Consider the following 27759-nt stretch of genomic DNA (forward strand, 5'->3'; position numbering starts at 1 on the left):
AAGTCTTGGAAATAAAGGACAAAATCTAGGAATTAGCTATTATCTTATTAAAATGGGAAGAAATTTTAGGGGAATTCTTAAAAAATAACAAAAGGATTTAAAAGAGTTCAAATGGAAAGTAATTCAGAGAACTAGAAACTCCACATGTATGAATATAAGGTAGATATGTTTATTAGAGTATAATTGATTTCAGTCTAATTATTAGTATGAATTTGATCCATCATTAGCAAGCGTTCCTGTAGATTTTTATTCTACATGTATGTCATGAAGTTTTGAAAATTGAATTTATAGTTTATGAAGCTTTGATGTTGTGGTTGCTATATGATTTTTCAAGTTGAAGAAAAATAGTGCAACCTTTTTATTTTTAGAGTGCAATCAGTTCAAGTGGATTTTTTTTTAAGTGATGGAATACAATAGATAAGGGTGATGTGCAACAAGTCAGTCCTTTTTTTTTTTTTTTTGTTCTTAACTCAAAACAACAATTATGGCCTAAAGCCTAGTGTTTTGGCGGGTTGTAGGTGGAGCTCAGACATGGATTTAGGCACATGGCCCGACCAATTGTTGTAGAGGTCCGAACCATTCCTATCCTGAATCCGACCCATTTGTATCTCTACCAACCCCGACCATTTGAGATTATAGTAACAAAGTTTAGATGTAGTTATTATTCAATAGAGCCTCAATTATGTTAATTCGGATAGTTTCGCGAAAATTTTGAAATACATACTAATTATGTTTATTTATTTATTTATTTATTTATTTTTTTATCAAAATCATATTTTCACTCCCCTTAAAAACCTATTTTATTCTTAAGATTTTACTAGTGAAGAAAATAAAATTTTGAGAGTGAAGGGTAAAAATGTTATTATATTTGATGGTCAATTGATAAGTGATTAATTAATTAATTGGTTTGCCTAATTAATCAGTTAGTCCTTTATTCGGAGAATTGGGTCCGACTTGATCCAAAATCCAACTAATTTGAAAATCGAATTTAGCAAGTTTGAATCCTTGGGTTGAATATGGTTTAATGCCCATTGACCCAATATTACCCGACCCAACCCAACCCAACTATACCCGAATCTAGGGATGTTTCTAACGTGGATTGTGGAATACAATATGGAGTTAATTGGTATGATCCAAGTTGAATTCGGATTCAGGTATGGATCCAGATTTGAATATGGATATACTTATATATCCGACCCGAGATTAAAAATCTAACAATTGACGCCCATCCTTTACAGTCGACGACAACTCTCTCTCTCTCTGGTTCGAGTTCGACTCTTAATTGAGCTTCTTCTTGTTCTTGTAGATTAGGGTTAGGGTTTTAGTTCTAGGGTTTATCAAGTTTGATTGCAGGGAGGAAGAACAAAGATGCAGCAACAATCGCCGATGCTGAACATGAATCCTCCATTTCCTGCCACTAACATCACAACTGAGCAGATTCAGAAGGTACTTTGTTCTCTATCTTTCTCCTCGTTTTAGGGTTTTAATTTTTCTAAAACATCAGTAGATTCTTATTGATTTTTTTCTGTTTGTCGGATTTTGGAAGCATAAAATGTACATTTGAGTATGTTTTCTTGGACTTATAAATTGCATGTTACTGATTATTTTTATTTTTTTTGTGTATCATTTTTTTTCTTGATAATTATGGTGAATTTTTTTGCTTTTACTCTAATTCCTTCTTTCAGATCTTATTAGCACAGATAATATTACCGATTTTAAAAAAATTGCGTTGTGTAGATGTGAGGTACTGAGATTGTAAAACAAAATCAAAACTTGATCTTAAATCGGGCTGGAATTGAATTTAAACTTGAAGGATTAGTCTACCCGATTATTTGAGTTTTCTATAGTGTGGGTTTGGTGTGGCCACTTATGCATGAAAATGCTAAGTCCGGGAAGACACATGTTGCACTATCAATATCAGAGAATGACTTGACGGATGAGTGATTTTGACCGAGACATCCACGTGTCAGTCCAGCTGAGTCCCAGAAAGGACTCAGCCCGAGTAACATGTGGCAGAGTTAAAGCACTCGGTTGAGCACAACTGAGTGATCAGCTCGTCAAGGGAAGACCACAGAAATAGTAAGAGAATCCCTGGGAATCCTAACATAAGATATCCTAGGATCTAGGATTCTGAATACAATTATATTCTCAGGTCAAAGTAGTAAGTGATGATTATTGGAAAGTTATTGCCCATTGGTTTTTAGAGGTTCTAAGGGCCCGTGTGGATACAGGAGCCAGAACTACTTAGAATATAAGTACTCCCAAAAGTACTTTTTGAAGTATTGTCTGGAGTAGGTGGATGACTGTTGTGTGTTTGGATATAGGTTTCGAGAAATACTGTCAGAAATACTTTTGATAGAGTTTTGTGTTTGGGAATTATTCTGGATTCTGTTACAATGATCAAAATACCCTTATAAGTATTAGTTACTATTTTTAACATTATAACTCAATAAATTATGTTCCAAAAGAAATAAACGTAGTTACTATTTTTATCCATAAAAGCTTATATAAACACCCAATAATTATACAACCACTAAAAATATGAAGAAGCTTTCACCACATCAATGGATAGTAAATTTGTGTGTAATTATTCGTATCAATCTTGCAAGAAGAAACTTTCAACCATGGTTGGAACTCTTATGGATAAATCATTGAGTGAACAATTGGGGGAGTTAAAAATCAAATTCCAAATGCTATACTAAAATGCTACCACTACATCAATGCATAGTAATATAATATTATTCAATTGCATTTTTGAGGGTATGATTGTAATTTTCAAAATTTATGAGGGGCATACTTATCCCAAATGTTACACCAAAAGGCTACTCTCACATCAATAGACAGTAATATAATATTATTGCAATTGCATTTTTGAGGGTATGCTCGTAATTTTCAAAATTTATGAGAGGCATACTTGTTCCAAATGCTACACCAAAAGGCTACCACCACATCAATGGATAGTAATATAATATTATTCCAGTTGTCTTTTTGAGGGTATGCTTGTAATTTTCAAAATTATAAGGGGGCATACTTGTCCCAATCCCGTCATTTTTACGGTGTTTTGTGGCTCCGCACAGGAGTAGTTTAGAGAAGTAGCACCATCTGTACTTCATGAAAAAGTACCAAAATGACTCCAAAGTAAAGTAGTTCTCTCCAGGAGCTATTTATCCAAACACCCTTAAAGTGCTTTTGACTCCTTGCAAGAGGTCAGAAACACTTAGAAAAGTCAATCCACACATTCCGTAAAGCTTCTTAAGTAGCGTTGGATGTAGTGGCCTGAGCTTCCCTCCAAAAAGGAAGTGTTCTTGAGGTTCAAGCTCCTCGTTGGCCATCCACAGGGATTTATCCCATCTTGCTTGGTATGCGTGGTATTGCATGAACCCAGGGGATTTGGGCGAGATATGGTTCTCTAAGAGGCCAGTTGCCTCGCCTTTGCTATGGTCCGAAAACCTTCGTAAAAATAAAAATAAAAATAATTTCAATTTTTTTTTGTTAGGCAAATAGTTTCAATTATGTTGTCCTATTTCTAAGGCTTTTTTGAACTTATTCATTTCCTTAAAGGTGACAAAAGTGTATATATTCTAAACCAGGTGTGCATTTATGCATTTTCTGATGATCTCTTCATTGGGTTTTTAAGTTTATCCCTAGTTCGACATTGATCCCCCTTTTGTAAAAAAAAAAAAAAATTAAACTTTTTAAAACTCCTTTTTTATATGGTTGTATGAACTTAATTACCATGCCTTTTAAAAAATATAATACTAGCCATAGAAACTGCTATTATTGTGGTCGATGCCTCCTTTGCTAACCCCAAATTTTGGGATAAAGCATAGACGATATATAGGGGTATCAACCATGAAAGTAAGGGACACTACAAAATTCAGCAGTCGGAAAGACCTCCTTCTATGACAGTTGCTTAGCCCATCCTATCCGGGGCTTTGTAATTGGAATCATTTTTCTTGACCTTATTAATCCTACAAAGGTGTCAGATCCTTGCTTGACTCTTCATACTAAAACCAATATGTTTATGCTCAATTGTTGTTGATCACTACTTCGTGGAGCACTGCCTCAACTCGTGTTGTCCTGGCCAATGGAAAGCTTAGTCCTTGTGATTGAAGATCGCCTTAGCTAAGATATCGCTCGATTGGAAGATCCACTCCATTTTAGCTTTCAGGGAAGAGAAGAATGATACAGGAGAAGTAGTTGTCCACTTTCAAAGCTGGGATCGACATAGGTAGTATAGGATAAAGGAGATTGAATCATTAGCAGCAAGTCAGTCATCCCTACTCATTCGACACTTTCATCCCCAAAATCCAAGTATTGAGGGATTAGACCACTGGTCAAGCTGGAGGTCTGTGCCTTTCCCTCGCAGGTCATGCAGAGCACAAAAGAGGATGGAGGAGATGAGAGCTGGGACTGGAATAGGGGACACTCTCTCTCTCTATATATATCTATAATTTTTCTTAGTGTTTTTTTAATGTTTTCTACTATCTTTTTTAGTGCAACATGTATTTAGAAATAGACTTATGATGTCCTCACCCTGGTCGTAAGTTAAGTAATACTAAATGAGTTAGACTTTGGATATGGGGCCAATGATGTCATACAAAGTATCGACCCATTGGTTTGCATTTAGGTGGTAGTATGTTAGCCTCTAACATCAGAGCTATGGTGACACTGGCCTTCTTAAAATGGGTTTTTTTCAAATTAAAAAAAATAAATTCAGCACTAGTTATGTTGTTATAAAATTTGGGGGGTTGTTGGTCTTGTTTATGATAATAACAAACTAGCAAGTCTCTTATAGGTTTGAGAGTGCATGTGTTTCGAGAGGGGTCACTGTGTTTTTTTAGTATTCCTATCCTCAATTATTGGTCAAAGTAGGATACAAGATTGACTATCTGGTGTTTTTGAAAAGTTAGAACCTATACTTTGAATATGTAACATTTACTCCATTTTATAAGAATCCTCCATATCAAATACAGTGTCATTCTATCATGCTAACTCACTTTATAAAAGAAATATTTGTTTTGTTAAGATATGTTTGATTTTGTAAAGTTTGTAAGTTTTGGTAGTACTTCCTTCACGTAAACCTTTTAAAAAGAAAGAATAAAAAAGAAAGGTCATTAAGTAGAGTTTAAAATGGGTCGGATTTTATTCAAAATCCGAGTGATCCGAATCCAAATTTAGTGGGTTTGGTTCCTTCAGGTATATCCGAATTGAAATATGTGTCGGATATGGTTGATGTCCCTTGACCCGAGTCGGATACGGATCCATCCCTATACCCGTCTTGATCCGAATGATATGTTACTTTGTAACTTATATTATATATTTTTTAGAGTATTTTTTTTACAACTAACAAGTGTTGGGTGTAGTGGCTAAAGCTTCCCTTTATAAAGGAAGAGGTCTGGAGTTCAAGTCACACCTCTAGCCATTTTTATTGAGAATGACCTTGAACAATTCAAAATTATCCGACCGAATCAATCAATTCTATCGGGTTGGATCTGGATATGGATTTGATAAAAATAAAATGGTTCGTATATGGTTTTAGGTAGTAGGATTCGAATAAAATCTGGATATGGATATACTGATATCCGGTCCGAACCCGACCTTTCGTTTGCTTCACAGAGCGCTAAGAGCTGATCACAGCCGTCTCGTATAACAACCGTTTGTGGACATTCTGTCGTGTAGAGTCCCAGCTTTTCGCCTTTGGTTAAGTGGTCTCTACAAAACGAGCAATCCCGTATCTCTCGGCCAAGGTGGTGTGGCGACTACCGCAAACTGGGCTGTCCAGAGAACGAGGAAGTGGCACATACTCCAGCCCCACGCCTTGACAAGAGAAGGTTGTTATTTTCTGTGATCAATTACTATAAAACTTGTGTATCAAAATCGGGATGTCAAAAACGTGATGTTGACAATCGGCCCACCCTACCATTAAGGCTTATACTTCATGACTTGCTACATCGCAAAGCTTCCTCAAAATTCCCTGCCCCTAATAAAATAGCAAAGAAGCTCGTGAGGCATTCGACTTATCAATAAGGTTGTAAAGAAGGTGGATGCCTCACTCCTTCTACACTTATTTGAGCATATGTTAGTGGTTGCAGTTTTTAATTGCTTAAAAGGTTTTAAAATAAATGTCTATTATTTTTGTTAACTCTTATTAGTTAGAGAACCTTTATTAACCCCCCACCCCCCTGGCATTCTTCTTCCCCCAACCCAACCGAACGAAAAGAAATTGCCCAATCAATATACAACTTTGGCTACATTTTCACCAAACGTGCATCCCCCTAATTTCTAAATAATTCTCCTTAGTTTGACGTGTTACTTTTTGGCTTGGCATAGATCATTATTAATACCAATGATGTTGCTTCTAGAAAACCTTATATCCATTACAACTTAAAAGTTCTTTTATTGTGTTTTAGATTCACTGATTTGAATTATTACGCTGGATTTTCTTTTAGATTATCCAAATTGGGTTATCTATCGGGTTTGAGAAAAAGAAGTACAATCATCTAATATCATTTTTATTTGATGCTTTTTGCAGTACCTGGATGAGAACAAAAAGTTGATACTGGCGATTTTGGAATATCAAAATCTTGGAAAACTGGGTGAATGTGCCCAGTAAGTAACTCATTAATTTGAATATTTTCTTAGTATTCCTCTGTATGGTCTTTATGGCATATCAATGCAATTTTCCTTTTTTGCATATCTATCCTTGACTATCCATGGATGACGATGTTTAGGTTATGCACCATAGACAAATGGTGGCATGCATACATTTTATGTAGGCTCTATCCTTAGTGGCCTTCATAAGTGCCTTAAGTGACCCCTTGTAAGATTTTTATGAATTACAACCACAAGTGCCAATTTTAGAAATTGAATCCAAAAAAAGATAAGATAGGAAGTATATCCACGTCCATGTTTGGCTAAATCGAGCCTTATTCACTTTGACCACATCTAGGACATAACAATTGCGGCATCTATCACTATCATTTACAGTAGTGAAATTTTCCGTTATATAAACCAGTTCAATGAAGATGCCGACCGAAGGATTAAATCCACTTCAATTCCATCATTACAGGAATGATGTGCTTTTGCTATTAATTGATGACTCCTTTTTTATGCTGCAAAGGATAATGAACTGGAATTGTCTTAAATATTTTTATTTTATTTTTGATAGATTTAACTTTTAAGTTAGTGAGGGCAGGTTTTTGATCCCAGGTCTATGGCATTACTGCACACAAACTTTACCAACTGACCCAAGTGGTACCTTTGCTTTATAGAATCTGTACATGGTTTGACCATGGGTTGCCATGGGTTATCCCAATTCCCAAAAGACATTCTCCATCTCTAGTCACATCCTACTGTAGAAAATGATCTAGAGTTTAGAGAAGATAAAGAGAGCAAGAAGAGAAAAAGAAATTCCAGAGAAAAAATTATGTTTATTATTTCTTCATTCCTATTTATACAAGTTACATGATAAATAAGAAAAGACAAAAAAGGGCACGGCATAAACATAAATAAAAGGAACTATATCTGATAACACTTTCTCTCAAACTGGTGCAAAAATATCACGCATGCCCAACTTGTTTATATGATTATCAAAACTGGCATGACCCAAGGCTTTAGTGAGGACATCGGCTAATTGATGCGATATAGGAACAAATATGGTGTAGATATCACTAGAAGCAACTTTCTCCCTGATGAAATGTTGGTTGACCTCAATGTGCTTGGTGCAATTATGCTAAACTGGATTATGAGCTATGTTAATGGTAGCCTTCTTATTATAATATAACTAAAATGGTTGAGGAAATGAATAACCTAGCTCACAAAGTAATAGTCGTAACCTAAGTAACTCACATATGCCAAGATCCATGGCTTTGAACCCAGCTTCAGCACTTGAGCGAGCAACTACAGACTGTTCCTTACTACACCAAGTAACCAAATTACCACCTACCATAGTGCAATACCCAAAAGTCGAATAACGATTAGTAATAGAACTTGACCAATTAGCATCTGTCCATGCTTCCACACACATATGATCATGTGAATGAAATAATAAACATTTCCCTGAACATCCTTTCAGATATCGAAGGATGCATTGAGTAACACCAAGATGTGTCGTACAAGAGGCATGCATGAACTGACTAACAACACTCACCGCATAAGCAATGTTTAGTCATGTGAGAGATAGGTAGATGAGTTTACCAACCAAGTGTTGATAACGATTGATATCTTCCAAAGCTTTACCTTTACTTTCACTCAATTGGTGATTCGACTCAATTAGATTGTCAAGTGGTTTAGCTCCAAGTTTATCAACCTCCTGGAGCAAATCTAACATGTACTTGCATTGTGAGATAAAATGCTCAGCTTGGATCGAGCTGCCTCCATACCCAAAAAATATTCAAAAGTCCAAGGTTTTTTACTTCAAAGCGATTTCCAAGAAGGTATTTCAAAGTTTGGATCTCGATAGGATAATTTCCTATAATGACAATATTGTCAACATACACAAGAAGAACTATAGTCTGAGGTCCACTATGTTTGACAAATAGTGTATGATCAAACTAACATTGTTTGTAAACCACGTCTTGCATAACAGAACGCAGCCGCTCAAACCACGCTCACGGAGACTGGTTGAGACCATGGAAGAATTTTTTTAGATGACACACTTTCCCATCAGCATTGAAAAACATAACTTCTAGAGGAGTATACATATATACTTCTTCCTGCAAATCATCATGAAAGAAGGCATTCTTCACATCTAATTGATGAAGCCCCCAAGAGAAGTTCGCAGTCAAAGAGAGGACACTAATAGAATTCATTTTGGCTATCGTTGCAAAGGTTTCTTGATTTTCTATGTCATAGGTATGGGCATAACTCTTAGCAACCAACCTAACCTTGTACCTATCAATCGATCCATCTAACTTGTATTTCATTGTGAACACCCACTTGCAGCCAACAAATTTCTCCCCTTCTGGTAATGACACTAACTCCCAGGTATCATTCTTTACTAAAGCTCTCAGTTTCTCATTCATAGCCTGTTTCCACTTGGGATTAGAGAAAGCTTCTTTGGCACTGGATGAGATGGAAATAAAAGATATAGTAGATACAAATGAGCGATAAGCTGGAGACATCATGATAGGAAACAAACTAAGAAATAATATGTGAGGTACAAATACGTTTACCTTTGCGATGAGCAATGAGAACATTGGAATCTAAAAAAACAAAGAAACTAGATGTGCAGTAGTCATGGAAACAAAAAAACTACACAGCTTCCACAATAGATTATGGAATAATTGGCAAAGGTAGTGAAACTAGAAAAGGTGACTCTGGAGAGGCTCATAATTAGTGGATGGAAGAAACCACTCCATCTAAAGAGATTGTCGGTCAGGGTTAGGAAAGTAACACTAATCCTCAAAAATGTGATATCCATTGTGACAAATCGACAATGAGTAAGTGGATAACATTTATAACCCTTCTAAGAATTAAAATAACCAAGAAACACACTTCATTGCCTTAGGATCAAGATAGTCCAAGCATGGTGAAGATATGAGCAAAATAGACACACCTAAAGACACTTGGAACTACTGAAAATAAAAGACGATTAGGAGAAAGGAACGCCATTAGGAGTTGGAAGTTGGAAGTTCAAGATACTAGAGGGAGTACAATTGATAATGTAACATGCAATAAGAACTACGTCAGACCAGGAATGCTTAGGAACATTCATTCCCCATCAACAAAGCTATTCTTAATTCCAACAAATAGTGATTTTTTCTTTTGGCAATACCATTTAGTTGGTGTGTGGAAACACATGGAAGTCTGTTGTTCTATCCCTTGAGTAGCACAAATTTTTTTCAAGCCCTCCATAGGAGTACTCTCTCCCCTTATTTGAGCAAAGGATTTTGATATTTACCCCAAACTGAGTTAGAACCATCGTATGGAAATCTTTGAATATAGAATAAACTTCATTTTTTGTGTTCATTAAGTACACCCACATACATTTGATATAGTCATCCACCAAAGTAACAATATAAAGAAAACCTAACAAAGAAGTAATAGATGATGGATCCCAAACATTAGAATGCACAAGAGAAAATAAAGATGAACTTTTATTTGAAGTTGTTGGATAAGAAGAACGACAATGCTTTGACAATTGACAAACTTCACACTGTAACTTTAACAATAATATATACTAAAACAAATAAGGAAACAGACGCTACAAATACTAAAAAGAAACATGACCTAGCTGAATATGCCACTGAATTATTTGAGATTTATTGACTATCCTACTACTCTGAGAAGCACGAACATGTGGAATGTGTTGAGACGTTGGGATGTCGAGAAGGTACAAGTCATCTGTTTCATGACCACTATCAATCACCCTCTTCATTTCCAAATCTTGAAAAACACAATGAGAGGGAAAAAAAAAATGTAACACTACAATTGAGTTTTTTTTATAACACTACTAACAAACACAAGACTAGTAGTGAGATTAGGAACATGTAAATATTAGACTAAGGAAAACTATGAGGAACCTTGATGGTTCCTTTACCAGCTATTGAGGATTAGGAACTATCAGCTAGACAGACTTTGTCTTTGCTTGAACATGGGCTATAGGACTGAAAGAAAGAAGATATACCTGTCATGTTATCTAAAGTTCATGAATCAAGAATCTCAGAGTTGGACTAAGATGAGGAAACATGAGTAGTGGCATGGGTACCTGTGTGTGCAAGGGAAAAGATCGCAGAGAACCATCCAATAGAGCTCTCAACGAACAATATCCTCCTGGGAGAATGGTGCATGTACCGTTGGAACCGGTATCTCAAAACTCAAGGAATCATCTAGCATGTCAGTATGATGAGCTAAGGAAGATCGACCCTTCAGCTGGAATGAGTCAGGACGACATATCAAGTCCCAACACTTTTCGAATATGCTCAAATTTGTTACAATGGTCACACTTTAGCCTATCTGTGCTATTGGGTGCCCGGTACCAAACTTCTTCACTATTGAAGCTTGTTATTCTCCTTATCTACCAATTGCCATGGCAAATCTATCACTCACAGGAATATCCAGTTGTCTAATAGCCAAGCGTCGACTCTCCTCACTTTGAACATGAGAGTATACAGTGTTCAAATGAGGTAGAGGATCTCTATTCAGAATCTGAACTTGAACCATCTAAAATTCGGGATTCAGACCGGCGAGAAATTGGAATGTACGTGTCTCAACATGTTTGTTGAATCGTGCATAGTCTTTGGAGCTCTCCCAATTGAAACGTAAATAGTGATTAAGCTCTTCCCACATGCTACGCAATTCCGAAAAGTAGCCTAACAATGTCTTCTAACCTTGTATTTTGTTTGATAAATTCTAGCACTGCTATGAGCCTGAGAATAAGTCTGAGTCATTGAGTCCCAAATTTGTTGTGTTGTTTTCAAGAAAAGATATCATCTACTAATATGAGGTTGCATTGAATGCAACAACCAAGACATAATCAAGGAGTTCTCAACATCCCATGTTCGTACTTAGGATCTGAGATATTCGATTTTTCTCTTCCCATTCAAATAACCCGCATTCCGTCTTTCATGAATGGCTAGCTTCATAGACTGAGCCTATTCCAGGTAATTTGTGCCATCGAGTTTGACTGTGGTGATTTGGAGGTTTGAATTTTCATCTCTGACTTGCGAGGATCCAAACCCACCATTGGCAGACTATCCTGAAGTTATTTCTGACATGACTTCAAAGAAATAAACTATCACAAAAAATCTAGATCACACGAGAAATTACTCGGAAACACTAATATACCACTCACAACATAAGATAAGAATCTATCTCCGCATTCTTGACGAAAGAAAAAAAAATATAACTCACCTTGAAGGTTGTTACAACTGTGACATAGGCTGTAATAGCCAATCAAGTGTGAAGAATGAACCGGTGGAGATCCCCCAGACCCTAGAAGGTTGAATGAAGAATCCAAATGGGGTTTCGAAGGAAAGCAATTGACCTAGGATGGTTTGTGGGAGGTGGCGACAACCCTAGGTGACTGGCGGCAGCCCTAGGAGGTGGCTGATGTGGTGCGGCAGCCCCTAGATGGATGCTGCTGATGTGCATCAGCCCTAGATGGTGGTTGTTGATATGTGGCAGAGCCCAGATGGCTGCTGTTGATGACGACAGCCCCTAGATGGTAGCCCTTGGAAGGTGGGCGGCAGCCCTAGGGCTGTAGAAAGATGGAGATTGAACCCTTGTAACCGTCCTTGAGTGATCGTTGAACTTCTCAACTTGTTTCGGAACTCTCTTTGATCTAGGGTTGAAAAAAGAGACGAAGAAATTCCAGAGAAAAAATTATGTTTATTATTTCTTCATTTCTATTTATATAAGTTACATGATAAATAGAAAAAGACAAAAAACGACACGACATAAACATAAATAAAAAGAACTATGTATGATACCTACATCCTAGTAAACACGCAGATCTATAAATAAAATATTATAAAGTTCGTGAAGGTGTAATTTTAAAAACAAGCCCCTTACACCATTAGATGTGGAAAATTTCAAGCAAGGAAGGGTAGCGAGAATGATCTTGACATTGTGATGGATACTTGGGAAAAATTGTGGATTTTGAGAATCTCACCACACCAAGGACAAAATCGTTATCATTGACAAGATTACACCAATTATACAAGTCTACCATTTTCAAAGCAAACCGGTCAACTACTCACCTTCAAATGGCAGCCTTACCATGCTAGTTTGTTTCATTTGTAAATACAAGAACAAATGAATAGAAATGGCCCATTTAATCTGATCTTTGATCATAGTGAACAAAATTCCATCCAAAAGATGAAGGAAAACAACTAAAAAAAAAAAAAAAAACAAGAGAGCAAGTTAGATTTCAGTTATTCTTCACAATGGAAGCCAACCTACATGAAGGTAGTTCTATATATTATCTGAGATCCACACAAGGGAGAATGGATCAAAGAGATCTGCTGGCACAATGCTTCTAAAACAAACACTTGATGAAATTGTTGCAAATATTCTCATAGATGTTTGTAACAAAAATAGTTGGATGATTTGTAATATGGGTTTGTGAGAACCCAAGCAAAGTGGTTGAAGTGGGTTACTCTGGTAAAATTATGCATCTAGAGAACATAAAGCTATAAGAGAGAACTTCCATACTTCTGTAAATTTGGTCTACTAGGCAATTTTCCCTGTAACTGTATTGGAAAATATGATGTCTCTAGCGTTGTATCTAATATTAGTAGGGTATCATGTTGATGCTTAGTTTTGAATAAATTCAGGTACCAAGCCCAGCTTCAGAAGAATTTGATGTATCTTGCTGCAATTGCGGATGCCCAACCCCAAGCCCCGACTGTGCCTGCTCAGGTTGGTTTTGATGGAAGAATGCATACTTCAATCATCTATATAATAAAACATAACTGTAGCACCACGTGAGAAAAAGGGTAAATTCGACGCCAAGGTCCGTCGAATTTAGCCCTTTTTTGTGTAGTGTTTAAAAGAGTCGTGTTGAATTTACCCCTTTTTTCACGTAGTGTAGGACCCACTTTGCTAAAGTTTTGTGGGGGATAAAGTCCCATCGTGGGGTCCACACTACCACTTATTTCCTTTCCCCCCTTCAACTTTATTGTCTTCCCCCCTTCCCTTTCAATAATATTTCCTAATTTTACTATCTTTCCTCTTTTACCCCCTTTTCAATTATATCCCTCCACCTACATGGAGTGGGGGTCCACACTTCCTTCCTTTCCTCTTCACCCCTTTCCCCTCCCTCCCTCCCTCCCTCCCTCCCTCATTTTTCAATAACATCCCTCCAATTTTGCTACATTTCCTCTTTTACCCCCTTTTTCAGTAGTACTCCTAACTTTACTATCTTTCATCTTTTACTCTTTTATCCCAAAAAAGGATGCCCGTGCCCCTTTACCCAATTTCTTAATCATCTCTCTCCAACTTTATTATTTTTCCATTTGTTTTTTACCCCTTTAATCACAATTTTTTTTAATAATACCCCTTAAACCCAGAGAGGATGACCGAACTCTAGTCCATCAATAACATGACACTGCTTGATTATTCCTGTTAACATTTCCAGATGCTCCCACATCCAGCAATGCAACAACAGGGAGGGCATCATATGCAACATCCTCAGGCAGCTATGGCTCAACAACTCAGTGGTTTCCCACCCAAGGCCCCCATGCAGTTCAACCCACAGCAACTACAAGAACAACAGCAGACACAGCACCATCTACAAACCATGCAAGGTCGTATGGGCATGAGACATGCAGTCAACAATGGCATGCATGCCGAGGCAACTCATGGAGGTGGCAATGGTAGTGGCCCACCACCATCGACTGCAGGCCTAACTGATTTTTCACGAGGTGGTGGTGGTCGCAGTAGCGGTGGTGGTGGTAGTGCTTCTAGCAATTCATTGGATGGACGAAGAAACAAGCAAGATGGCATTGAGGGAGGTTCTAGTGATGGACAAGGAAACTCTGCAGCAGCTGCACATAGCAATGCTAATAGGGAACCCTCACATAATACTTGAAAGGATCAGAGTATGGATGCTTATTGTAATGGTTGTGTCTTTGAGTGTTAGTGTGTAACGGTTTCTGGCATTATTTGGGATGAAGAATTGGATTTGATGATTGGTCCCAAAAAAATTGTCAACTTGATTGGACCAAAGTCATATCCTTGGTTGGATCAATTTGCGTTATATATTAAAAGAATTTTGAAGATTATGTAATTAGCCTACTTTACAAAACAACCAAACCTTTCAAAATCTGTTATAAAATTCATTGGATTGGTTCTTAACAGCGATAAGAGAGTTTTTCCAAAATCAGTTATATTTCGAAAAATATTTTTAACCATAATTTTCAGTAAGACTGGCAATTCTTTTAGATATCTATGGACATTTTAACAAAATCCAATTGGATTGGACACCAGATGATCAGTCTGGTTTTCAAAATGCTCCTTTCTTGCATAAAGTATAACAATTAGTTAATTTATTTTATTTATAGTGAAATCCATATCTTTTGAAGTAAATGGCCTACTCGGAACTATTAAATTAAAATATAAAGAGAATTTTCTCTACATGAACCAGGATCTTACCGACCTGTTGGCACCCGACTTTCGATTATGCATCTAGAGTTTGGATCTTGTACTACTGCAGTTGGATAACAGCCAGATTACCATCTCTTTTGTTTTACGCACCAAAATTAGTTTGATTGATGCTCGTGAACCCAGTTCCAATTGTTTATTCGATTTGACAAATCAAGAACCAATAGTGGACTTGTTTTACTAATATTTTTTTATTTATAATAATAATATTAAGCACTATCCAATTAATCTTACTAAGGGCATCCAAAACTTCAGGGTTATGGAGGACAAAATTCTATGAGAGCCAAAACATTTCTCAAAATATGAGTTAGAAACTTCAGAATGGGCTGAACTTTTTGAGATCAGCTAATTCTGAAGCTTTTATCCAAAATTGGCACAATGTTTGGCTCTCTTTAAGATGTGGAACAGTAGCCATCCATTTTCAAAACCTTGGTTGAAGCATTTTTTTATTTTAATTATCAGGGTTTTTCTATGAAATCTGGAGAGCTGCAATGTTGGATTGCCAATGTGGTAATCCATTTTAACAAAACAACCGTTATTAAGTTAAAATCTTAACAAGAAAAGTTTTTTTTTTATTTTTTTTATTTTCTATTAAGTAATCAGATTAGAGACGCAGATCCTATTATTCTTAGGTATCCTCTTCAAAAGTTTGATTTGCTTGAAAATTAATTGTTGGCATCAACTACCAACTGAAGAATAACGTGTAAATGATTGCCATGTCAGACAACTGATGAGTAAAGGAGATATATGTAGGGTAGATTCTAATTCCAAGGATTTCAGTATGAAATCTAAACTGAGAACCAGACTAAAGTAATTTCATTCTGGGTTCGGTTACAGACCAAAAACTGGAGCCCACCTGTTGAGACCCCTATATTATGCCATGGCAATTGGCATGAGTGAACAATTCCATGACAAAGATGGATTTTTCAACCAAAATGAAGATCTAAGGATATGAAGAACATAGGTGTACTTGGCAAATATGTATCAAATCCAAGGTCTCCTCTGGATCGTGTTGAGGTGCATGTTGTACCATCCATCAAACAGAACGATAAATATCCAACGATTTCCATCAATTCAGAAAATTACTACTTCATAATTAAAAGATCATAAAACACTAAATATGTGAGCAAGTTGCATTAAAATATCACTCTTTTAGAAATTGAGCGTTCAATCCAAGTTTCAAAATGCATACAAAAGGAACACACCTTCGGAAGAAAAAACCAGTGGGTGATTCCAATCAAATCATTCTATAGAAAGAGATGATTATGGGAGATTACGACCAGAGAACACATTCTCCCCTCAAATTATGTCCTCCCCAAGCACGGAGTAAGTCAGTGATCAACTCAAGCAATTCGTTTTCAGAAAATGGTCGATATTTAATCCAATAAGGTCCCTGTGGAACCAGAAAACTTTGATTAATTATGTTGTTAAATGCAAAATAAAGCAAAAGTATTAAGAAACAATCAACTGTCTATTTACAAAACGAATCAGAGTTGAGTTATGTAAACTTGGAAATTAATTTCCACAAGAATTGTTTCGGAGATTAGGCATGTAATCATAGGATATAAGAATACTATAGTAACCATACGAACAATTCTAAAATATGAACAGTGATTAAATAAAACGACTAACTAAACACAAATGTTGGACTACGGACATGTGACAGTAAGCCTTCAATGATATCATGTAAATATGGTAAATCTCTTTCCAACCCAGAACTCATGACTATGTTGTAATGACAGAAAAATAGCATCAGTAAAATAAAGAGATCTTTGTTTTCAAACATTTATGCCTTTTTTCTTTTAGAGAAAAGAATAAAAGAGAAAAACAGGAACTGTGTTAGTCCACACGCAGCACTGTAACCTTTATCTAAACAAAAGAATTACTAAATAGTCTACACCTACTGTGAATACTATAGAAATGGATATGGAATTAATAATATATATCTATATCTATATAACAAAACACAATTGTAGGATCCACTTTGCTACCGTTTTGTGGGAATAAACATCCCGTCCAGCTACAGTGGGTGGAGTCCACACTACTCACTTTATTGCCTTTCCCCTTCATCCCCTTCAACTTTATTATCTTTCCTCCTCCCTTCCCATCCATTTTTTCAATAATATCCCTCTAATTTTACTATCTTTCCTCTTTTACACCCTTTTCTACAATACACCTCTAACTTTACTATCTGTCCTCTTTAACCCATTTTATTGTCTTTCCTCATCTCCCCCTTTCTTAATAATACCTCTCCAACTTTATTATTTTTCATAAAGATGGTCAAGTAACTAAACATGAACATTACCATGATGATATAAAGCAACTGAGGTAAATCTCTTACCAACCCACAGATTCATGGCTATATTGTAACAACAGATAAAAGAGTATAAGTACTTATCCTTTTTTGATAAACAAGTGGTGTTAGTGGTTAGTAAGTAGTAGGTGAAGGCAGGTTTTAAACCTACGTCGTGGCATCAACACTCACAGACCTTAACCAACTTCACAAGCTGGCAGCCTGACACCTTCAAATAGTACCAGTAGATATGGGATCTATGTTCAAACATTTATGCATTAAAATGAAAAGAAAAGAAAGACTGGGTCACATTAGAACACAACCAAAAACCTAACCCTAGTCTGGTCAAAAAGAATTATTGGATCGTCAAAAATTTCTCCATGCACCTTGGTGTTGATTATGACAAACACAGTAGTGGATACTTATTATGGCAAACTTTTTCCTAAACCTACTAACCTAGGTGGAGCTTACTTCCAAGCATATACAAGAAAAGTGCTGGATTAGAACATAGGTGTTTAACTCTCCATTTGCTTTAGTTAGTTCAAGGGATGAGAGACAACTTGGAGCTCAACTATGTCAGATATTCCAAAAGTAGAACATGAAAGAACGTGCTCTACCCTTACTATAGTAGCTACAAAATAAAGAGATAGATACTCGACATTTTTATATTTTTAATTTCTTCTAGAGCTTAAGTCCAGTGTGACATTGAACTAACTAATAGATGAATGAAGCCTTTAAAAATCAATTAGCAACTCCAAAAGATTGTTACAGGTTTGAGGTTAAGAAATCCAACTGTCTAAATTATATGCTATACATAAACCAACAAAAGGCTATAATGGATTGCAGGTCTGAAAAGATTAAAAAACGAGCAGAATATAACATCCACACTAGCTACTCAGACAGCATAAAAAGAAGCATACTTACTATCTTCTAGAAGTCAATGCAGCTCCAGCAGCCCTGTCAAAGGAAGAAGCATTAACTTCAATAAGCTTTTAAATGAACATAAAACTATAAAACTAAGACTGAAAGAAACAGGTTGCAACCATTGAGGTCGTAAGAATCAATTACCTTCCCTGCTGTTTCCCTCCAAAATTCACGCCATGTCTTCCGTTACTCAATCCTTTGTTTTGGAATGTAGCCAAGTTTGTTCTATCAGGATTTGCTCCATTTCCAACTGCCATATGTACAGAAGAATGACTGGATCTAATTTCTGATTGCAACCCATTCAGTTCCAAAGGATCCTTAGGTTTGCTCAAAATTTTTACGTTTGAAAGTCCTCGAACAAAGTTGTAACAGACACCATTTGACTGTTGGCTCTGCATTGCTGAATCTGCTAAATTGACACCTTCAGTTTCTGTGGCACCATTCTTCACAGCTTTGGAATTGATGGAGGGAATCTTCTTCAAGCGATGATTCTGTGCCATGGGAGTGACAGCGACAGAGGGTAACAACGATGAATACGTAGTGGGAGCTGCAGCTGCAGCAGCCACTTTTGCCATAGCAGCACTAGCAGATATGATTTCTTGTGCTCCTTCACGAAGCTGAATAAAGTCCCCCTCAATAAAAAATAACTGAATTGCAAAGTGAGATACTAGTAAGCCTCCCTTATAAAAGGTTTATTTATATCGCAAGGTATAAAAATGGTGTTACATGAATGGGACTTACTTCAGGATGACCAGATAGAAAGTCATCAAGCTTTCCGTATTTTTTCTTATAATCATGCCAATGAAGTGGAGCAAGCATTTTCCCAAGTCTATTTGGTAGCTGTATTTAGTAAGGATTAAAAAAAAACCATCAATCATATAGATTTGGACAGACATAAGACCAAACTCCAAGGGGAATATCCAAAATGACTAGCCATTCCATTATGGATAGTCATTTTGGATACACTAATGCTGGGGTGACGTTGGATTTACTGTGATTTTTACATTTCTGACATGGAGGTGCATACATAACCGTAGATACTTTTACTCGTATCTCGAGGAAATGCATCTATGGTCATGTGCGCACCCCATGTTAGAAATGTAAAAAATCCAATGTCACCCCAACACGACTCTTTTGGATATTTAAAGGGTATGCACTCCAACCATGCTATCCAAATGGTTATCTATAGATATTTTTAAATAATTTTAATTGAGATGGAGATGGCTACAGCATTGAAAACCCCCAAAATCCAAAATGACTCCAAAATAGTTGTTGGGGGATGGAGACTCCATTTTGGAGTGGGATGGATAGAGTGTTGGAGACACATTTTGGATTTAGCTCTCCAAAATGGCAGTTGAGAGGGGATGGAGACTGTTGGAGTTACTCTAAGATTTGGTATTAGTGAAAATGGTATTTGGTGTGACCATTTATAGACTCACAGTTGAGCTAATTCTAATTCGGCCACCAGAACCAGCTGGAATTGCACGAACAATACAGGCCAACAATGATCTTTCATCTAGAAGAGTAGGCTCTGGAATCTTTCCCAGCATCATTGAATTTGATCTCCGTATGGTGGAGATAGACGAATCAATCAAAAAAACGCCAGTGGCATTGCTGTCGATGGTTCCACTAGATTTGACTTGATGTATTGGAGTCTCAGAAAGTGATGGCGGCTCAACCGTCAAACCCTTCTCTTGTAAACTGTTAGTCACAGTGATTGTGTTCTCATCTCCCTGCAGGAATCAAAGTTAGCTATATCCAAGGTATTAAATTTTGATTTCAATGTCTATATGGTCATCTTGGAAATGGAAATATTTTGACCAATGTGGAAATAAATATAATTTTCAAGGAAATGACGGAAATATTATGAAATGATAGAAATGTCAAAGAAATTTTCTTTAGAAGTGTAGGAAATAATAAAACACAAATGAAAACACATTCATAAATCATCAAACTATAATAAACAGCAACATATCAAAAAATATATAGCCATATGAATTATAGAAATGAAGATTAGTAAAATTTCACTACACGGAGTATCTAAGAGTCCGACACCTAAAACAACTATATGCTTATTGGAAATAAGAATAATAATATATCATAACAACAAATACTTTAATATGTATCAGTTTTTTAAATCAGTAAAAAATTAGGTACTAATTATTACATTATTATAATCTATAAAATAAAAAACGCTATCATATGTATTTTTTAAATGTGCATGAATAATTTTCTTTTTTCATATAGATAATGTGTATAAATAATTTACTAATATATCTAACTAATTAGAACATAAATGATTGCATGTGTGTACTATATGACTATTTCAATTTAAGTATACTACATATCGAAATATTTTAACCAAAATCTTGGATTTCTATACCTAACATTTGGTAATTTCTGTCGAAATTCACTATTCACGGAAATATTTTGTGAAATGAATTGTGATTTTCATTGATATATATACATAAAGAAACTGCTGGCTAATCCTAATGGAAATGTCAAAATTAAATACTATGGCTATATCTTTTCTAAGACCTATCAGCCGATTCCAGGAATTTCCAGGATAACTTCATAGTCCCAACTGTAAAAGAAAAGGATATGTTTTATGATTCAAGTGGATACAAGTAATAATCTCCAGTGATAACAAACCTTGGTCTCACTGTTCTGATCAGGGTCCAATCCTAATGCATCATGAAACTTTGAAGAACTTTCTTGTAAATTTGGGTCTAGTTGCTGGGTAATCAAGTACGTTTTGTTATTTGCTTCAAGAATCTGATACCAAAGAGATTGGTGGTCATGAGGACAGTGTTCAATAAATGAAATACAGCAACACTTTCCATTATATGGGCTTAGACTCATAGCTGTTGGTTTGACACATTGCAAAACAACTTTGAGGTAATGGGTTTGAGTCCAGCTTACCAAAAAATATATAATAAATAAAACATTTTCCATTACATAACCTGTGCTTCCACACTGGATGCGGTGATTGCAGGACCGGGCTCCTGGCTTGGGCTGATACGAGATTCCAGATAGTCTGAACGGAGAACTTGTCCATTTTCTGTAACCTCATAGTCATAATGAGCACCTGAGGTCAAAAGATTCTGCTCGGTTCCAGAAGGTAAATACTGGCTTTGATTTGATATCTGCAAACCCTCTGATACAACCTGAAGGAAGAGAAACAGATAACCATTATCTGGATTCTGGAAAATCATGGCTGATATCAAACACAAAGGATTACCTGCTGGTTCTGCCAATGTTGGTGGAATGAAATTGCAGGGATTGGTTGAAAATGTCCCACATGAGGTTGAGGAACGTGTGAATTGGCTGCTGATGGTATGGAGTGCGGAGCACCTTGTTGATGCATAACAAAAGGATGCAATGCAGTCATCTGTCCAGGTGAAAGGTAGGCACCCATCCCTAATAGGGATGATGGAACTACTGGAACCCCTGGAGCATGTTCGGCCTAATGAAAAAAAGAAGAAAAATGGATTTCAATTTCTGAAAATTCAAAATAGTGAACCCATGATACCACTAATTCCGATATAATGAATATCTCTGAAGTGAACTCAGATTTTTAAAATTTTCAGCAAAACTGTAACAATTCCATAATTGCTTCCAAACGAATTACATACTTGCAAGCATTAGCAGGCAAACAAAAACATTCAGCTTTGGATACCCATCCGGAACAATAAGTGATCACAAACTACAAGAACCACAGATCACCACTTCTAAATAGTAATAATAAATCAATCAAAAAATAGTTAAAGCCCCAAAAGAGCTATTCAGTTTTGGCTTGCAAGGATTTTTAGGGGTGTGGAGTGATCCCCCTGGTAAAGGTGAACATTGTTTGGTTGGTTAGGAGTTGGGACAAATGATCATTACCTTTGGGTAACCATCTGGAACAAATGTAATAACAAGCTGCAAGGAGAGTGCAGATCATCGCCACTAGATTGTATTAATAATTATACAAGAAAAGAGTGCCATAAATGATGCCCCCTAATGATTGTTGATATTAGGAGAAAAAATGCATACTTTTACAAGCTTGTTCATATTGTTATTTACTCCATTTTTTCACTAAATAAAAAGAGATTCTACTGCAATTTGTTGGGTCCTTTCTGAAACAAGAAAATTTTGATTTCCAATCAGTGATTCTTTAGTAGTTCTAAATCTAGACTAGAGAACTTTTAGGGTTACACCATTGCTTTCAAATAGATGTTACAGCATTCAAAACCAATCCATCGACAAATATATCACCCCAACTAATACAGTAGAAGTTCCTCAAATTGCTTCTCCACCATAAATGCACAGAAAATGGATCCCAGGATATGACAAATTCGCCATTATAATCATGTGTTTATTGCTACATGCAACTTTAGAATAGATGCAACTAAGATGGTGATCAAAAATAAATTTTCTGAAAAAACAAAATTACACAGATAATCCTACCTCAGTCAATGCATTGCCAGTTGAAACAAAAGGGAGAACACCATCCACATTTCCATTTGGCGAGACTTCAGAGTTAGCACTTAAGTTGCCACCTTCATTGACATTATATTGGTTTCCATTAATGTGTCCATATGTAGGTACACCCTTTGAATCTGTCTGCGTCACACGTGACTCATCAGTATATGTTCCACTCCTTTCTCTTGCCTCAGCCAACTCTAATTGAAGCTGTTGTATGGCTTGCAAATGATGCCTCTCCATATCTGCAAACTAAAGTAATTAACATAAACAAGTCAATATATTTTATTTAAACTAATATTCAACTGGATGTGGTCAAGGTTTAAAAGCACAACTTAACAGTTCTGGAAGAAATTTGGACAAAAGTAATGACAGAATACACAATCCATGACATCCATGAATGAAACTATCGCATTACCACAAAGAGGGAAATGAAAATTTCCAAAAATGCAACAAAAAGAAAAAGCAACCTGAAGGCAGAACTGGTTAAAATGTTCTGTACGTTTTCGCAGCTCCGAATGTACAGAATGGTCCATTTCCTGAACACGTGCAACCCAGGCTTGGGCCTCCCTTAACTGTTCATCTTTGTATACAATAGTTTCTTGAGCAACCCTATGCTGAAAAGACAGGTCATTGTTAAACAATGTACCTTCTGAGCTAAAAATAAAATATTTCAATTGAAAAACTTAGATACCACCATAGAAAGCACCTTGCACTATGAACAAGGTTTATTAGAAAAGAAGTAAGCAAGATGATACTAAAATGAAGGGTGATTTGGAGATACTCCACCACATTTTGTGTTTTGAAACTGATGGCACACTCCATTTGACATTGGTCTTCACTGAAGACGAAAAAAAATTGGTTTAAATGCCTTCCACTTCAACATCTACAGACCCTTAATTTTTTTCCCCAAAAATCTATCATCTTCAAGCTCTTGAACCACAAGGGTAACAAAAAAAAAAATTAGCCCATTCAACCTCGTCTTCAATTCATATTCCACCTCTTGTAGAAAACCTATGATATTTCTACCCAAAATTTCATCATCTCTTACTTCCAAAAAATCATAGGGTGCTCTTGCCATTTGAATGTTGAAGGAGATAGACAAAGGGAAAAAAATTTACCTTAGATGTTGAAGAAGACCAGTTTTGGGATGAGGGTGGGGAATCAAGGGTTTTTGGCCAGAGGTTAAAGATGAGGATGTTTATGTCATTTTTGTTAGTCATCCAAATTAGAACGAGGTCAAGGGGTGAATGTCATCCGTTTGAAAACATAAGGGGTATCTAAATCATTCACCAAAATGTGAAGAATATGAATTAAGAAACATGATTCATTTTAAAGCAATTGATGTGTCAACTTCCTAGTGAAAGCATAAGAACATAACTTATAAAATTTTAATGAACAAACCTGTTCTTCCAATTCTAGAAACTGCCGTTCTTTTTCTTGAATATGTTCTTTGAGCTCATGCATTTGTTTGTGATGTTCGGTTCTTTCAGCTTCAGAGTTATCACGCTCTCTTCTGCAAAAGAAGTACACCCCTCTTTCAATTATAAATGACCCTGAACACCATGATCCCAAGTGTTGCATCTTTGTTATAAATGTCATATGAAAGAAAAATCTACTTCATGGTGAGACCTTTGTATAGGGATAAAACTTTATCAGGTGCATATATACAACTGCACAATTCCGGTTTATAGATTACTAGCTTCCCTCAATCAAGACCACCGTAGGTAAAAAAGTCAAGTACAACATTGCCGAGATCAACTTCATTTAATGGATGCATAATGAAACTATCTACTTGAAAAAGACAAACTTTAAAATTAAGATAATAATATCAATACCAATAACAATGTAGATACGCATAAACAGGATTTCTTAAGGACACCACACATACCGAAAGGCTGCCAACTCCTGCTTTTGCTCCCTAAGAAGGTCTTCCTTAGCCCAAACCTGCCACAAAGAAACAAAATGTGGGAAATAAATATTTAAACAACAATCCACTGTAAGAAAGATAACATTAGAGAATTTCATTGGCTTGGCAGAAAGCTCAACAAACCACTTCTTTGTCAATTTTGGTTGCACGTAGTTCCCTATCTTTATCTTCCATCCTGAGTTCCAACTCACGTATGGTCTGTTCCCTTTCCAGTAGTTTCTCCTGCATGACCAGATACATAATACCAAATGGAGTTGAAAGTATATGCATTGCAACATGTTAATCTGCCTTTTCAAAATGCATCAATACCATGCTGAGAAAAGAAACACCAAAGGGATCCCAAACTTTACTGTAGATTATCAATTGTTCACAAGGTTACAACGGGATGAATACAAATAATTTGTTGGAACAATAGAAAAGGAGCTGGAATTGCATTTGAAAAGATAGCAATAATAGCATCTATCTTGCAGGTTGAAACATACATCCCAGAAATTATCAGCATAAAATCAAAAACAGCTATCCAAATTGAAACTCAATAGTCCAATTAGAGGAAAGACAAGTAATGCAAGTGAATCTAACTCTACTAAAGAAAGGGTTTTACAAATTCAGCATAAAAGCGTATTGATTTTTCCCCCTCAATCAACAACTGTTATCCAAATTGAAACTATGAACTCCAATTAGAGGAAAGACGAGTAATGCAGCTGACTCTAAGGGTGAATTCCCTCCTCAATCAACAGCTGTTATCCAAATCAAAACTATAAAGTCCATTTAGAGGAAAGACAGGTGATGCAGCTGAGTCCAACTCCACCAACAAAAGGGTTTCACAAATTCAGCAAAAAAACGAATAGATATGAGCTTCCCCTTCAATCAACACCTGTTATCCAAATTGGAACTATATAGTCCATTACTCCAGTTAGAGGAAAGACGAGTAATGCAACTCAGTCTAACTCTACCATACTAAAGGGCTTTACAAATTCAGCAGAAAAACTTATAGATCATGAGCTTTCCCCTCAATCAACACAAACTCAATAGTCCAATTAGAGGAAATACGAATAATGCAGCTGAGTCTAATTCAACCAAACAAAAGGGTTTTAAAATTTTAGCATAGAAACTTATGAATCATGAGCTTCCCCCTCAATCAACAACTACTATCCCAATTGAAACTCAATAGTCCAATTAGAGGAAAGACGAGTAATTCAGCCAAGTCTAACTCTACTAACGAAAGGGTTTTACAAACTCAGCCTAAAAAATTATAGATCATGAGCTTCCCACTCAATCAACAACTTCTGAAACCAAATAGTCCAATTAGAGGAAAGACAAGTAATGCAGCTGAATCTAACTCTACAAACAAAAGGGTTTTACAAATTCATCATAAAAACTTATAGATCATGAGCTTCCTCCTAGATCAAAAACTGCAATCCAAATTCAAACTCAATTGTCCAATTAGATGACAGACAAGTAATGGAGCTGAATCTAACTCTACTAACAAAAGGGTTTTACAAATTCAGCATAAAAACATATCGATTACGAGTTCCCCCTCAATCAACAACTGTTATCCAAATTGAAACTATGAAGTCCAATTAAAAGAAAGACTAGTAATGCAGCTGGATCTAACTCTACTAACAAAAGGGTTTTACAAATTCAGAATAAAAACGTATCAACTATGAGTTTCCTCCTCAATCAACAACTGTAATCCAAATTGAAACTATAAAGTCCTATTAGAGGAAAGACCAAGAATGCAGCTGAATCTAACTCTACTAACAAAAGGGTTTTGCAAATTCAGCATAAAAACATATCAATTATCAGTTTCCCCCTCAATCAACAACTGTAATACAAATTTAAACCATAAAGTCCAATTAGAGGAAGGACTAACAATGCAGCTGAATATAACTCTAATAACAAAAGGGTTATACAAATTTAGCATAAAAACATATCAAGTACAAGTTTCCCGCTTAATCAACAACTCGATTTGGAAGAAAGACTAGTAATGCAGCTGAATCGAACTATACTAACAAAAGGGTTTTGCTAATTCTTACTTCTTGTAGATAACAAACATGTAAAGTAAATAATAATAAAAAAACCCAAACCTTTAGCTTGGAAGCAATGTTGGCATGCTCTTTGATCTGGGCATCGAAACTGCTCTGCAATTCCATTATCTCAGATCTAGCTATGGCCTGAGCTCTAAGATCAATCTCCATCTGTTGAAACTCCTCTCTCTGCCTGGATACACTGTGAAGCTGATGCCGCAAAGGATCATTATCAAGGCTCTCATCCATTGTAATCGAACAGAAGTCAACATTGAGAGACCCAGATCCTTGCTGCACCTTGAATAACGCACAATCAACCTCAGATTCCAATATAAAAAAACACCTAAAAAACAACAATCTGATTATCATAAAAACAAAATTGTTAGTTTGTTACCTCATATATCGTTCTCTCATCAGATTGCCCCAACTTCGATCGCTCCAAATCCTGCCCAAAAAAAAAAAAACATTCCATGATCAACAAATCCAGTAAAACTAAAACCCTAAATACCTCCTAGTTTCTAATTTCTAGTTTTCTACCTCATTCGAAATGTTTCGAACCGAATGTTCAGGAACAGAACGCCATTCCTTCCTCGTAGACTGAGACCCGCCCCGACCAGCAGAGACCACGGTCGCAGCCTCCATAGAATCGAAAGTTACAACCTCCAAACCTCTCTCAGACAGATCTCGAATTCAAAATCAATTTCGAAACACAGTTGGTAATCGTCTTGTAAATCAAAAACCCTAATTTTTGGTGAGAAAACCCTAGAAGCAGAGAAGATCTCCACTGTGGAAAGCTAATAGTAGAACCAGATTCGAGTGAATCAAAGAACACCACAAACAGATTTTGAGATTAAAACGAAGAACGAAGAGCGTAATACTGGTAGCTTTGGGAGAACTGAAGAAGATATTTCCTTTATGAATTTGTATTGTTTCTTGGAGTAGGTTCTTATAATTATCGAGTTTTAAGAGGACTAAATTAGAATAAATAAAGGACAGAGAGAGAGAGAGAACCC

General features: G+C 36.2%; 2 protein-coding genes across 5 annotated transcripts; one reads left to right on the forward strand and one right to left on the reverse strand.

Moving 5' to 3' along the window:
• The first annotated feature begins 1227 nt into the window (after positions 1-1227).
• On the forward strand, positions 1228-14729 carry LOC147390829 (GRF1-interacting factor 2-like). The gene is made up of 4 exons (XM_086459703.1): positions 1228-1446; positions 6536-6612; positions 13281-13365; positions 14084-14729. Exons 1-4 carry the CDS (start codon positions 1369-1371, stop codon positions 14534-14536), a joined length of 693 nt encoding a protein of 230 aa, XP_086315829.1. The 5' UTR covers positions 1228-1368; the 3' UTR covers positions 14537-14729.
• Positions 14730-16181: 1452 nt separating this feature from the next.
• Positions 16182-27682, reverse strand: LOC147390830 (uncharacterized). Of its 4 annotated transcripts, none has more exons than XM_086459700.1 (16): positions 27284-27681; positions 27141-27191; positions 26807-27043; positions 24843-24941; positions 24681-24736; positions 24194-24305; positions 23260-23406; positions 22775-23041; positions 21567-21791; positions 21289-21492; positions 20978-21100; positions 19765-20058; positions 19067-19165; positions 18470-18972; positions 18322-18358; positions 16182-16501 (listed from the first exon to the last, which is right to left on the reverse strand). In XM_086459700.1, exons 1-15 carry the CDS (start codon positions 27386-27388, stop codon positions 18325-18327), a joined length of 2556 nt encoding a protein of 851 aa, XP_086315826.1. In that variant the 5' UTR covers positions 27389-27681; the 3' UTR covers positions 16182-16501; positions 18322-18324. The 4 variants fall into 4 exon arrangements, with proteins under 4 accessions (XP_086315826.1, XP_086315827.1, XP_086315825.1 ...); XM_086459701.1 differs by having other exon boundaries at positions 18326-18358; positions 26807-27037; positions 27284-27680; XM_086459699.1 differs by having other exon boundaries at positions 18326-18358; positions 27284-27680.
• Between the last annotated feature and the right edge of the window lie 77 nt (positions 27683-27759).

This window comes from Akebia trifoliata, chromosome 11 (assembly GCF_017979445.1).
Source record: "Akebia trifoliata isolate Shusen 1 chromosome 11, ASM1797944v1, whole genome shotgun sequence".
NCBI classification, from domain to species: domain Eukaryota; kingdom Viridiplantae; phylum Streptophyta; class Magnoliopsida; order Ranunculales; family Lardizabalaceae; genus Akebia; species Akebia trifoliata.

Coding starts and splice junctions, on each gene's coding strand:
- LOC147390829 (XM_086459703.1), top strand. CDS start 1,369: ATGCAGCAACAATCGCCGATGCTGAACATGAATCCTCCATTTCCTGCC. Junction 1,447..6,535: donor CAACTGAGCAGATTCAGAAG/GTACTTTGTTCT, acceptor TGCTTTTTGCAG/TACCTGGATGAGAACAAAAA. Junction 6,613..13,280: donor AAACTGGGTGAATGTGCCCA/GTAAGTAACTCA, acceptor GAATAAATTCAG/GTACCAAGCCCAGCTTCAGA.
- LOC147390830 (XM_086459700.1), bottom strand. CDS start 27,388: ATGGAGGCTGCGACCGTGGTCTCTGCTGGTCGGGGCGGGTCTCAGTCT. Junction 24,306..24,680: donor CAGGAGTTGGCAGCCTTTCG/GTATGTGTGGTG, acceptor CTTCTTTTGCAG/AAGAGAGCGTGATAACTCTG. Junction 23,042..23,259: donor TTAACCAGTTCTGCCTTCAG/GTTGCTTTTTCT, acceptor TAATTACTTTAG/TTTGCAGATATGGAGAGGCA.